Source organism: Branchiostoma belcheri, unplaced genomic scaffold (genome assembly GCF_001625305.1).
Source record: "Branchiostoma belcheri isolate BF01 breed outbred unplaced genomic scaffold, Haploidv18h27 scaffold95, whole genome shotgun sequence".
Classification (NCBI taxonomy): Eukaryota; Metazoa; Chordata; class Leptocardii; order Amphioxiformes; family Branchiostomatidae; genus Branchiostoma; species Branchiostoma belcheri.
This window is the reverse complement of record NW_017804631.1, coordinates 419783-432869: the sequence shown is the minus strand read 5'-3', so window position 1 is coordinate 432869 and position 13087 is coordinate 419783. Positions and strand designations below refer to the sequence as shown.

At 42.1% G+C, this 13087-nt stretch overlaps 1 protein-coding gene across 3 annotated transcripts; it reads left to right on the top strand.

The window, feature by feature from the left end:
* Nucleotides 1-418: 418 nt before the first annotated feature.
* LOC109461694 lies at nt 419-10053 on the top strand. Of its 3 annotated transcripts, none has more exons than XM_019758079.1 (12): nt 419-536; nt 875-1006; nt 1870-2028; nt 2406-2657; nt 3212-3304; nt 3846-3941; nt 5645-5886; nt 6715-6914; nt 7329-7507; nt 8198-8388; nt 8736-9008; nt 9877-10053. In XM_019758079.1, the coding sequence occupies exons 2-12, from the start codon at nt 886-888 to the stop codon at nt 9910-9912; spliced, it is 1842 nt and encodes a 613-aa protein (XP_019613638.1). In that variant the 5' UTR covers nt 419-536; nt 875-885; the 3' UTR covers nt 9913-10053. The 3 variants fall into 3 exon arrangements, with proteins under 3 accessions (XP_019613638.1, XP_019613639.1, XP_019613637.1); XM_019758080.1 differs by lacking the exon at nt 9877-10053 and adding an exon at nt 9271-9732 and having other exon boundaries at nt 8736-8976; XM_019758078.1 differs by lacking the exon at nt 9877-10053 and adding an exon at nt 9637-9692 and having other exon boundaries at nt 8736-9049.
* The last annotated feature ends 3034 nt before the right edge of the window (nt 10054-13087 follow it).

The window sequence follows — 13087 nt, the reverse complement described above, 5'->3', positions numbered from 1 at the left end:
TTCAAAACCTCTGTGTGGGTAAAATCAAAGTCTTTTATCTTACATCCTTTTTATCAGTTTTGAGTCGAAGACAAATTAAAAATTTTACAGCAAAAGCACATGTAGACGTAGTACATCTTATCTTGCTTGTCCCATTCTGATTTGGAAAGGCTGCAAGTCATTGTCTTATCGCAAGGTGGCGTTAGCGAGCGGTGCTGCCACACCCACTTTCCTTGGTCACGAAAGAAAATAGTTCCATTACAAGAATCTTTCTTTCAACCTGTTAACAAACTCTAAGGTTCATGATTTTCTCGCATTTATTCACTTAACGTAATCTTGTTGCAATTTTAAGTGCTTTTTAGTTCAAAATACACGGTTTAATTTAAATTTGAGAGTAAGTCACTTTTGCTAATTTTATATCATTCCGCCTTGATCTAGGCGTGATGCGGTCAGTAATTTTCAAGATGGCGGTCAGACAACCAACAATAACAACATAGAGAAGAGAAAACGGCGATCGCGACCGTCTGCTTCTGTTTTGTGATTTGATCTCCAAACAGGTGTGTACTCCGGTTGTTTCTTTAATAGTTGAGGGGACTTTTGGGCCTAAACCTATCTTAATCTGACGTTTGGTAGGGTTTATTTTGGGTGGACCAAACTATAAAACTTCGTTTCGATGATATATGATCATCAGTTCCTGTTCTGTTTTCAGTTCTGTTTTCTTTTCAGTATGTGAACTAAAGCTGTTCCTGAATCCACTGATCATTGTAATTACTGGAAAGAGCAAGACACTTTCATGGTTACATCAAACAAATGCTCAGTTTCCTCAGTAAACCTGAAGAATACAATTATTGCACATTTCTGTCAGGTATTAATTTTGAGCTACGTCTTCCAACAGTGACCGTTGCCATGGAAACGGATGGTGATGGTGAGGATGATGTTGCCATGGCGACAGCCCCAGTGACAGTGATGGAGGTGATGAGTGAGACGGAGTCGTCAGGTGTGCAGCTTAGTGATGACACAGACTCAGGTGAGCAATACTAACACAGGTGATGTGTACATGTACCTGTATGTACCGTAACACCAGGTACTAGTACTATAGGTACCCAGTGCACAGCTTTAGTTACTAGTGTGAATGCCACCGCTGGAGCCATGTTATACACCTCCCAATTCATATATCTCGCAAAACGTCGGCCATTTCATACTCCACTGCACACGGAAAAGAAATCAAACCCAACAATAACTACAAATGTAACGTTATATATAAAGTAGCATTAGCATCACTTATTATCATTCTACTGTTTACTGTTGTTATCATGTTCTTGCAACTAGCCCTCGGGCATGAATTTGCAATAAACTTTCATATATCTAGATCATGTTCATGCTCAGGGTTCTGTGTTCGTGGATATGTAAAGACTGTACAGGACTGTGCCTGCTCCTTACCCTAACACATTCAGGCACAGGTAGAGTTCAGGATACAATAAGCCACAAAGTCAACATGCTAGGCCAGACAACATTTTGAACTATTTTGCATAATGGAAAAAGAAAACTTTTAACCATAACATTACTTACATGTATCTACTCTCCAAGCAGAGGTTTGGGTTTGGGGGGTATTTTTTAGCGTGTTTTTAGGCATTTTATCGGGGTTTCTCTTTTGCACTGAATTTTTTTTTGTTGGGTTTGGTGGGGAAAAAAATTCAGTGCAAAAGAGAAACCCCGATAAAAAAGCCTAAAAACACGCTAAAAATACCCCCAAAACCCAAACCTCTGCATGGAGAGTAACATGTATCAGCTTTAAATTAAGCAAAGGTTCTAACAATATACAAATTGTAATCCTTACATATTGTAAGTTCAACCAGTACATTGTCAATCCCCTACCTATCTATGTTACAGGACAACACCCCAATGACAGTCCTGTCAGGACATCTGTAGGAGATGAAGGCATCGCCATGGAGACCAGGGAAGGTCCAGTAACGATCCAGGTGGAGGATGGGGAGGCTAGCGAGGAGGAAACCTCGTTTATGACTCCAGCTAACGAGGATAGCAGACAAGGTAAGAAATATGTCCTTTCATTATCATCCTGATCTCTGACTCCACAACTGGCTTCAGAGCGAGCTTTCTTGTTTTCTTGATTCTTAACAATCTAATTTATACACACTGTAATGATTTTTCTTCTTATGATTTTTCATGTGTATCTGTATCTGTATAACCGGTATAACCGCCCTATGGCGTAACACACCTGCTTCGTAGGCATGGTGGCAGCTAGCTACATTACACCGAACGACGTGTTACGCCTAACCCTTGAACATCTAATTCTAAATATTGTTTGAAGGTATATATCTAATAGTAATAATAATGCCCCTACTGGGGGGCCAACAATTTTGATCATGATTTCAGCTACATTGTGACAATTTTTTTCTCCTTTTCAGAAGAGTACCCCCCAGAGCGCCTGTCCACCCCCCTGCCCCTCCGCCCCCCCTCCAGCCTCCCTGGCTCCGGCCGATCCACCCCCCTAGGAAACATCCCCCTGGAGGACCTCACCGATGTGGAAACCCCCCGTTCCTCCCCCCGTAGGTTAGCCCCCCTGTCCCCCCCTGAGTACCAGACCCTGCCCCTGGCCCCCCTCAGGCAGGAGCTGAGGCCGGCTACAGCAGCCAGTGTTAGCCTGGTCACAGTCACAGGTGGGCAGAAAATGATTATAGATATCAATGTAATAAATAGAAGGATGAAATACCCATCTACAAGTTGCCGACAAAAACTGAAAGTGGAATCATCTGAATAGGAGTAAATGTGGCATCCTTTCCAATCATGTAAAGGCCCCATACTCAACTAAAACGTCCTTATCATCATCAAAACTTATGGAATGCTTTAGTCACATGTATGATCAGAACTTGGCACAGAGCTTTGAGAAAAAATGTTTTTTTTTTAATTTTTATTTTTTTATCTATATCAGCTCTCACTCAGCATTAGCAGCAGGACTGCCTAGACAGAACGCTGTCAGAGTTTTGCACTGAGGAAAGAATTACATTGTAACTTCACGTTTGAATCTTTGTCTGTCCCTATCTTAGCGATCTCCCTTGGAAGACTGTTCCAGAGCCTAACAGTTGTTGGTACAAAAGTTCTCATATGACTGTTGGTGTGGGAGACAGGGACCACCAGAGTGTTTTCGTGATGGGATATGTTGTCACCTTCTTATCAGTTTTTAAGATGTCTAAGACTTTAACTTTTCTTCAAGGTGCAGGTGCAGAGGACAGTGCAGCTCCTAGTGACCAGCCTCCTTCGTATCACGATGTTCTACCTTCTTATGAGGCAGTCATGGCACAAGGAGGTACATGCACTGTTTGTTTTTTGTTTTTTTCACAAGCACTTATGATACTCAAAAACACATGTTACTAGAATGCATTGTAGAGTGCTGAACTTTGTTTCTAAGAACCGTGGGCAACTTTCAAAATGGAATATCTTCATAATGTTACACGTTATGACCAAATTAAAGACATTATGATGCAAGGGAAATCATGCTCTTTCCAATGACATGTAAAAGTGAACGGTATCTTCAGTAGAAAAAAAGTTAGAAAATTGGATAACCAAGATGGCCCCCAGGAAATCGGGAAACTGAACTTCCCAATTTAAACTGACCAGTGTTAATGTATTTACGTACTTACCAGTACAGATACATATCACAGATTTCTTTCTAATGCACACATGCAGCATATTGATGACAAATGGCATGTAGATATAATTTACCAGTAGTAGTACTGGTGTTGTGTTTGCTATTTTGGTGCACCCTTCTTACTAACGGTTGTGGACTGGTTTACACCCGTTTCCTTCCCCCTTTCCAAACCCCTTCCCCCCTTCCCCCTTCTGCACAGAAGAACCTCTTGAGACATGGAGGCTCATGGGAGTCCGTCCCAGTCAGGTTGTCATGGAAACCAGCTTTGGACCAACCATATCCACTGCTGTGTCAGGTAAATACACATGGAATAAACAAACAACTTGATAAGGTCTTCCAACCAAAGAAGACATGTTGAAGAAATTGATATCCAAATATTTGGTTAGTTTGTTCACAAATTTTCAACCTGACACATGGGAAGAATGATACTTCTTTGTATATTTGCAGTACAGTAAAGAGAAAATGATGTGGAAACCAACAATTTTTTCTGGCATCACCTAATAAAGGTCTCCCTACCACAGAAACAGGTTGAAGAAATCATCATGTGAACTTTCACAAATCATCAACCACAGATTGAAAACACAAATCTTCTTTGTATTTGCAGTAGTGAAAAGAACATGATGTAGAAACATAATTTTGCTGCCTTGCTGCATTTTAGCACCTTTGCTGTTAAAACTTGGCAGCTGCGAGTCACTGATTTTGTCTGCTACTGTAGAGCTTCACAGCCTATTTTAGTCCTTGGCTTTGCTTAACATCCAACAGCTTACATTGTATAATCCTCATTTTTTGCAAGATATAGCATTTGAAATAACTACATTTTGTCCTTTCCAAAATTGTTACTGAATCAGATATAAATTTGCACACCCAATTCTATCCCTTTCTAGCATGGTTGTTGTCTTGTCTTATAAACCATCTTTAAATGAATGTTGTTTCCTTGCCTAACCCCCTGTGTGACCATCCTTCTGTCTCTTGCATGCTTTCTTCTGATGCTTTAGTGCAGCTTGCAGGTAAGGCTGGGACATACTGTATGCATAGTCTACAAACAATGTTGTTATGTTAAAGGCCCTCTTGTCATTGCAAACATAAGCATTTCACTACCTTGTGTTCAATGGTCAAACAACTATATGCAAGTTGAGCTGTCAAAATTGATGCTTGGGCCACACATAGTTCTAGTTAAGTCAATAAATAAATATCAATCAAACAAGGAAGATACATTGTTTGACGTTAAGATTTTCAACAACGAGAAAACTGATATCTGACCCTATGGGGGAATTTCCTTGGTACTGGGGGACGATGGTACGATGAACCTGTAATACTAGCAGTAGTCTTCTCTGTTACCACTAGCTATAGTGGAAGGTCTTAGTCTGAGTGATGCAGGTAAAATTTGTCTGGAGCAAGCAGGTGGTTTTCAATGTTACATGCACCAGTGCAGGTATGCAGAAAAAGTACTTCGAGCCCTGCAAAGGTAGTCCTTGTAAATTATAAGGACCTTTTTTTCTCAGCTCACAGGACAGACCTTGCAAAAAATGCCCTCAAATAGAGCAACAAATCACTTCTGTAGAATTAGCCTTGAACTCGCGGCAATGTCCTTTCCTTACTACTAAGGAGGAAATATGTAAGGACTGTATTTCTGTGCACTAGTTCCATGAGAACCGTGTTTTTCTCTCAGCTCACAGGACAGACCTTCCAAAAAATGCCCCTCAAACAGAGCAACAAATCACCTCTGTTCTCTCCTTACTAATAAAATGAATATAGTATTTTTGTATAGTTCCTACCATGAGAACCGTGTTTTTCTCTCAGCTCGCAGGACAGACCTTCCAGAAAACGCCCCCCAAACAGAGCTGGAGGTACTCTCCGTAGACCCAGCCGTGGAAGTGTCATCACCACGGGAACCCGAGCAGCCGGAGCGAAGGTTCCCGTGGCTGTCACACCACGTGGAGAGACTGGGTCTGAGCGTACGGACTAGTTCCTGTCATGAGGACATTTTTTTTCTCCCAGCTCGCAGGACAGACCTTCCAGAAAACACCCCCCAGACAGAGCCCGAGATCACCTCCACAGATCTAGATGTGGAGGTCGCATCACCCCGGCAGCCCGAGCGAAGATTCCCGTGGCTGACGCGCCGTGTGAAGGGCCTGGGGCTGAGCGTGCGGACACTGCTCATCAGCCTGTTTGTGGGGTTGTGCGCTCTACTACTGGTGGGACTGCTGCCGCCCAGCTTCTCTTATGTGGACTACTACCATGTAAGGAGAGAATCTACAATTCTAGGAGAAGTGTTATATTTTCTGTTTGTATGATTGTATAAGTCAGAATAGGGAAAACACTACTGGTCGGACTGCTGCCTCCCAGCTTTTCATACATGTACGTGGACTACTACCATGTAAGGAAAATATCTGTTGCTCTGTTTCAACTAGAACAAGAAACAGTCATGCCTTCAAGTACCAGAGGTATCGACCAAGGATTGAGGTGTTCAAAAACTCATTCTTTCCAAGAACTATCACAGATGTAGAGTGGAACTTGCTGCCACCAAGTACAGTAGGGGCATTGGTATCATTAGATGGTGTTAAACAATGTTCAGAGTTAGATCAGCCTGTTTGTAGGGCTGTGTGCTCTACTGCTGGTGGGGCTGCTGCCTCCTAGCTTCTCTTATGTGGACTACTACCATGTAAGGAAAACATTTCTTATTCTGTTTCAACTAGAACTAGAAACAGTCATACTTTCAAGTACCAGAGGTATCGACCAAGGATTGAGGTGTTCAAAAACTTATTCTTTCCAACAACTATCGCAGATCTAGAGTGGAAATCACTGAGTACAGTAGGGGCATTGTCATTAGATGGCTTTAAACAATGTTTAGAGTTAGATGTTCAAGGGTTAGGTGTAACAAGTCGTTCGGTGTAATGTAGCCAGCTGCCACCACGCCAAAGTCAAACAATGTTCAGGTAATTTTACTTGTTCCATAATGGCTTGAAGAAACAAAAGTCGAACAGTGTCATAGCTTATTGGTCTTTGACATTGCATGTTTGCATGTATGAATTTGTGAAAAAAACTTTTTTTTCCTTTTTCTTGCTCAGTATGGCTTGACGAAACAGAGGACCACAGGCGCAGTTAACACGAAGGTGGTATACGGCCCAGGGCGCCACGTGATCGGACCTGACTTTGAGTTCAAACTCTTCCCGCGCGGGGCACACATGGTGCGGCTGAACGACCTCGCCATCTTCACCTCTGACCTGCTGGAGGTCATCATCAACTGCTCCTTCCAGCATTTCCTCAGGTCAGGACCTCTGACCTTTCACCTTTGGCTCCCATTTGTTACAGCATCAAGGCCATGAACAGAAATATTCAGAATAGACAGAACTATGCCAGTCTTCTATGTAGAATAACATAACACATTATGTTCATTTTGTATAAGTTTATAACCTATTCTTAAATCAAAACTACTCGAAAACAAAAAAGGCTTTTACAGTAACTATTTCAAGGTCATATTAAAAATAATTTAGAACAGCTAGGTCCACATGTTTTATACTGTTCCCAAGAAAGACCAGGTCTAACACGTATTTTTTATACACCATTAGAAAAGTCCCACATGTATGTTTTGTTTTGTACATGTTATGTATCCTTGTAGGATGGCTTTGACATGGAAGATGAGGAAAGACAAGGTCTCATATGTATGTTGTATGCTCTACAGGAAAGATGAGGTCGGCCTGCTGCATGACAAGTTTGACCTTGACTACGAGCCCGTGCTGTACCGGGTTGCGTACAGCACCATCAAGGAGACAGCGACCTTGTACAGCACAGAAAACTTCATGAGCAGCCGGCCGGAGATAGAGGCAGCGTTCCTCCAGGCACTACGGGACAGGCTACAGGGTAGGTTCTCAATTCCTGAGCTACATGTACCAGGGTTCAAAATAACCGCATTTTTACTGTGCACTGTGACATGACTTGACTTGACACTGTGTTTTCTAGGTGAGACTAATTGGAGACACCAGGTTACCCAGCGCACAAGTTATCCTTCTTAGGCACACAAAGCAACCTTTTTGAAGTTTAAAGTTTACAGGGGCACAGCTTACAACTTCTGGATTACACTGTGTCCCACCTTGGCCAGTATATATCACCCTAGGGTCTAACCATAGTTTGAATGGTTTTTAGGTCCATTTGGTGACCTTTATTCTCACAATTGTGGGATGACACTTGTGAATATTAGTCATACAGGGTTGAATCAATAAGATAGTGTACGGTTTCAAACTTTTAAAATGTTGTATTCCATTCCTGACTTTTCTGAAAATGATGTAAACCCTATGTTAACATTTCACTGATGAAGAGGTCAGAATGACACTTGAAACGTCTATTAAATTCTTCATCTTCATCTTTGCCGGGGCTCTAAGATGTTGTACAACCCCGGCTACACCCCCATATATCCCCTGTTGGGGCACTTTATGGGGGGGAGGCCTTGGTCTAAGGCGGACAGGCCTCCAGTTCCTATCCAGTTGAAAAGTTTGAAACACTATTTTATTGCAGGATGACCATGTTTCTAACCAGTACTATCCCTTCCCATAGGTGACTGCTGTACAGGAGACAACTCCACCCAGCCTGCGTTCTGCCGCCCCCCTCCCGACTGTGACATGGGCTATCACACCGACGTGCGCTACTTTCAACTGCTCTCCGTAACCCTCCCCGCACAGATAGTGGAACTGTCCATGACGGCACTGACCTTGCAGATAGATGCAGAGAAGGAGCAGTTCATTCAGGTGAGGATAGGGGTGTATAAGGCCAATACCAACTGATTTTTTTTTAATATCCTCCAAAACTGTATTTCATTTCAGAATTTATCATTAAAATTTGATGTTCCACCTGCTCTTTACTAAATACTAGTCACATGTAAAATGTTTGCCCAGAATGTTACAGTACTGTAACATCATTTTCGAAAGAGTCAGAAAGGAAAATTTGGGAGATCTCACAAGAAAATGTTAAGGTGTCAAGAAGTCACCAAATTTGAGCTTGTGCTAATTATCAATCACAACTTTGTGTGTGGGCATCTACAATATCTCTTGTTGCTATGACAACACACATCACCATGGTAACCTGTTGTTTCCAGGACAACCGCGTGACGAGGAAGGTGACAGAAGCCATGCGGCAGAGCATCCTGAACCAGGCCGACCAGATCCGGGCTAACGGGACGGCGCGCGCCGGGCTGGTCCTATCACGGGCGTACGCGCAGAGCAACCAGACAACCGAGATGTCGCACATCAACGGGCTGCAGCTCATGTACGAGAACCTTAACATTACTGAGGAGGAGGAGAAGGCTTCACTGCACTGGATACGGACTTTAGAGAAACATCCGAGACTGTACACAGGGATCAGTTTTCAGGACTTTGTTAGAATTACACAGGGAACCCAACCATAAAGGATTTAGCTCATGTACGAGAACTTAAATATTACTCAGGAGGAGGAGAAGGCTTCACTGCACTGGATACGGACTTTAGAGAAACATCCGAGACCGTATACTGGGATCAGTTTTCAGGACTTTCTCAGAATCACTCAGAGAACTCAACCTTAGTGCTTTAGCAAAGGAACTGCACAAAGAACTGTTGTGAGATTTCTTCTCTACTGGATTGGTACTTTAGAGAAACATCCGAGACTGTACACTGGCATCAGTTTTCAGGACTTTGTTAGAATTACACAGAGAACCCAACCATAAAGGATTTAGCTCATGTACGAGAACTTAAATATTACTGAGGAGGGGGAGAAGGCTTCACTACACTGGATACGGACCTTAGAGAAACATCCGAGACTGTACACAGGGATCAGTTTTCAGGACTTTGTTAGAATTACACAGGGAAATCAACCATAATGGATGAGAACCTTAACATTACTGAGGAGGGGGAGAAGGCTTCACTACACTGGATACGGACTTTAGAGAAACATCCAAGACTGTATACAGGGATCAGTTTTCAGGACTTTGTTAGAATTACACAGGGAAATCAACCATAATGGATGAGAACCTTAACATTACTGAGGAGGGGGAGAAGGCTTCACTACACTGGATACGGACTTTAGAGAAACATCCAAGACTGTATACAGGGATAAGTTTTCAGGACTTTGTTAGAATTACACAAGGAACTCAAGCATAGTGCTTTAGCAAAGGAACTGCACAAGGAACTGTTGTGAGATTCCTTCTCTACTGGATACGGACTTTAGAGAAACATGCGAGACTGTACACAGGGATCAGTTTTCAGGACTTTGTTAGAATTACACAGAGAACCCAACCATAAATTAAAGGACTTAGGCTGATGTGTAACAACCTGGACAGAAGCATGAGAAAACACTGCTGCACTGGATATGAGCATTAGAGAAACATCCCAGACTGTATACAGGGATCAGTTTTCAGGACTTTGTTAGAATTACACAGAGAACCCAACCTTAACAATTGGCATACAGCATACTTGTTCTCAAAGTTTTGGATTGAATAGCTTTAACAAAGAAATTACACAAGGAATTGTTGTGAGATCCCTTTACAGTACTTTCCAGGGTCTTCCCTACTGGTCTAGGAGAAACATCCTTTGCTACACTGGATACGGACTTTAGAGAAGCAACCCAGACTGTACACAGGGATCAGTTTTCAGGACTTTGTTAGAATTACACAGAGAACCCAGCCGTAAAGGACTTCAGCTGATTTACACAACCTAAACATTACTGAGGAAAAGGAGAAGACTTTAGGAGGGGGAAAAGGCTTCACTACACTGGATACAAAGCATCCAAGACCGTACACAGGGATCAGTTTTCAGGACTTTGTCAGAATTACGCAGGGGAATCAACCGTAACATACATAGCAAATGCTGGAGATAGTACATGTAGATAGAAAAGCTTTTACAAGGAACTACAGAAGTAACCATTGTGGGATACATGCTTTAGTACCTTTACTTCACACATGAAGTGTTCACACACTTCTCTACTGGTTATGTGCCTACTAGTAGGAGAAACATCAAGAGATCAGTACAGTTTTGGGTAGGAGAGCTTTAACAAAGGGACTACACAATGAACCTGCCTTGGCTGTGTATGCTGAACAGCCAAACCAATAAATAGAGAACTTTACTGACACAACAAAAGTACAGCGACTTTCATAAGGTCTATAACCTACAGACAGACACGTGGGTACTAAAGAATTGACCTCCGTACAGGACTAAAGATGAGTCAACGACATACTAACTTATTCTAAGGTCTAAACATCTTTAATATATTAAATTTTACTTATTTGTATGCAGTAAGGGTTATTACCTTCTAGAATGAAATTGAGTATATCTACAGCATGAAATGTGACAAATTCCATTGAGCAAGCAGATAGAAGGTAGTCCTGAGACTAGTGCAAAATGACTTCTCAGTAGAAGTTTCTTGGATTAGGCCACACCAAGTAAATTTTATGGATGACGTCCGCGCGCGCATTGATTTTGGCCTGTTCCTAGAAAAGAAAGAAAGAAATTCCGCTTCCTGTAACTATGACCAAAGAGTCACGACATGTGCCGCAAATCGTTTGATTGACGTGAACCCCGTAACGCGAAATTGGTAAAGAGCACATGCTTTGTTTCTGCAGGCCTGCAAAAATGTGATGAAAGAAACAGGACAGGACGATAACTGCTGTTCCACCTGATTTATTGCTGTTTTGATGATGAATAAGACTTCTTGCTTGTTACACTGTGTCACCTCATTCAATTTGTGTCCTAACATTTGTCGTCTCTTAGTATATTCCTAATCTAGGCATCTTGTTTTTTCGGGCCCTTCTTGTTTTTTTTTTCGCCCTCTCGCATTAGATTTAGGGTCTCCAAAGGACGTCATCCATAAAATTTACTTGGTGTGGCCTTAGATACAATCATGAATACACAGACTGTGTGTGAAAAGTACACTTTTTTAAATACCGGGTACTCAACATGGACTAATGGCAATATTTTGTGTATTACACATGTACAGTGTATAAAGAAACTATTTTGTGTATTTTGAGATATTTTGATGAAATGGTTTTCAACAAAACTGATTAAAGTGAACACAAAACCAATCTTGCCGAGGCCAGCTCAAGGATTTTGTATTGTCTGGTTTCATGGTGCAGTAATTTCATGCATTATTACATGCAATAAGTTATGCAGTCGTTCTATAAATACCTTTACTTCGTGAAGGAAAAAAGTTGTCCTTTTATGCAGGTAAATGGGACAAGGCAGGCACTACATTTTGTAGCTACTACATGGAAGTACCTGATACCAGCTTAGAAAAGAAGAAATTGTCATGCTTTCAAGTACCAGAGTTATCAACCCAGGATTGAGCTGTTCCAAAAATCGTTTTTCCAAGAACTATCAGGGAGTGGAACTCGTTGCAACCAAAACAGTAGGGGCATCCTCAGTATAGAGACATCATTTTACATAGTAGTGTCGTAAGTAGGCGTGATGTCAAAAGACAGTAGAATAAGCTGGTACAGTTAAGCCCTGGTCACAACCCGCCGTACGTGCTTTTTGTCCGTACGTTTTTTTGGGAGGCCACGTCTGCTACATGTACGTTTTTCTGAAAACGTGCGTATATAGGCTATACAGGGCACGCACGTCGCACGTACGGGTGGTGAATCCGCAGACCGCAAGTATGAAAAGTCTTGCATGAACTTAAAGTTCTATGGCGTGTCTGCGTGCTCCCAAATCCGTAGGATTCCGTACGGAGGTGGTACTCACCACGCACGGATGCCCTACGTTTGCCCACGTTTTTGTACGTAGACAGCACGCGGAAGCACGTACGACGGGTTGTTACCAAGGCTTTAAAGTGAAATATACAAAGCGATGTGAACTTTTTGCTTTAACCTGCAGTGAAAACTCCAATTGCGCATATAAGGGATGGTGCCAATAGTCCACGTGGACACGTACATGTGTAGAGGAAGCCTTGCCCTAAAAGAATATATGAATAAATTTTAGGCCTCTCGTTTTGTAATCCGAGAACCAATGTGAAAACTTCCCATGGACAGTAGAATAATCCAGGGCGGTAACATTTTCCTAGCGAACGCAAACTCCCACAGTAAAGCAAATTATTCTACCTCTATATCCAGTATAATTTAGCTGGTTTGAGACTACATCACGACCGAAAAGCTTGTTCAGCCCATAGGCTTTGACACGACTGCATACCAAATATTCGGGCTCATTTTGGTTCTCCATCAAAAGCAATAAGAATATTTCACATGCTATTGTGCATACCGTTGAACCTTCAGAATGGGCACAAACATTTGGAATGCAGTGAAGATGTCTAGAATACACTTCGAATATCTAGGAAATATACAATTAGAATTCTTATTCTGCCGGCATTCCAGTTCATCCGGCATTCCGTACAGGTGGTTCTAGATTGGTCTAGAAGTTGGCATGTCAAGGGCTTTGCATTGTTTCGTAAGGAGAGCAGAGACAGTAAGGAGCAGGATTTTGGGTATTT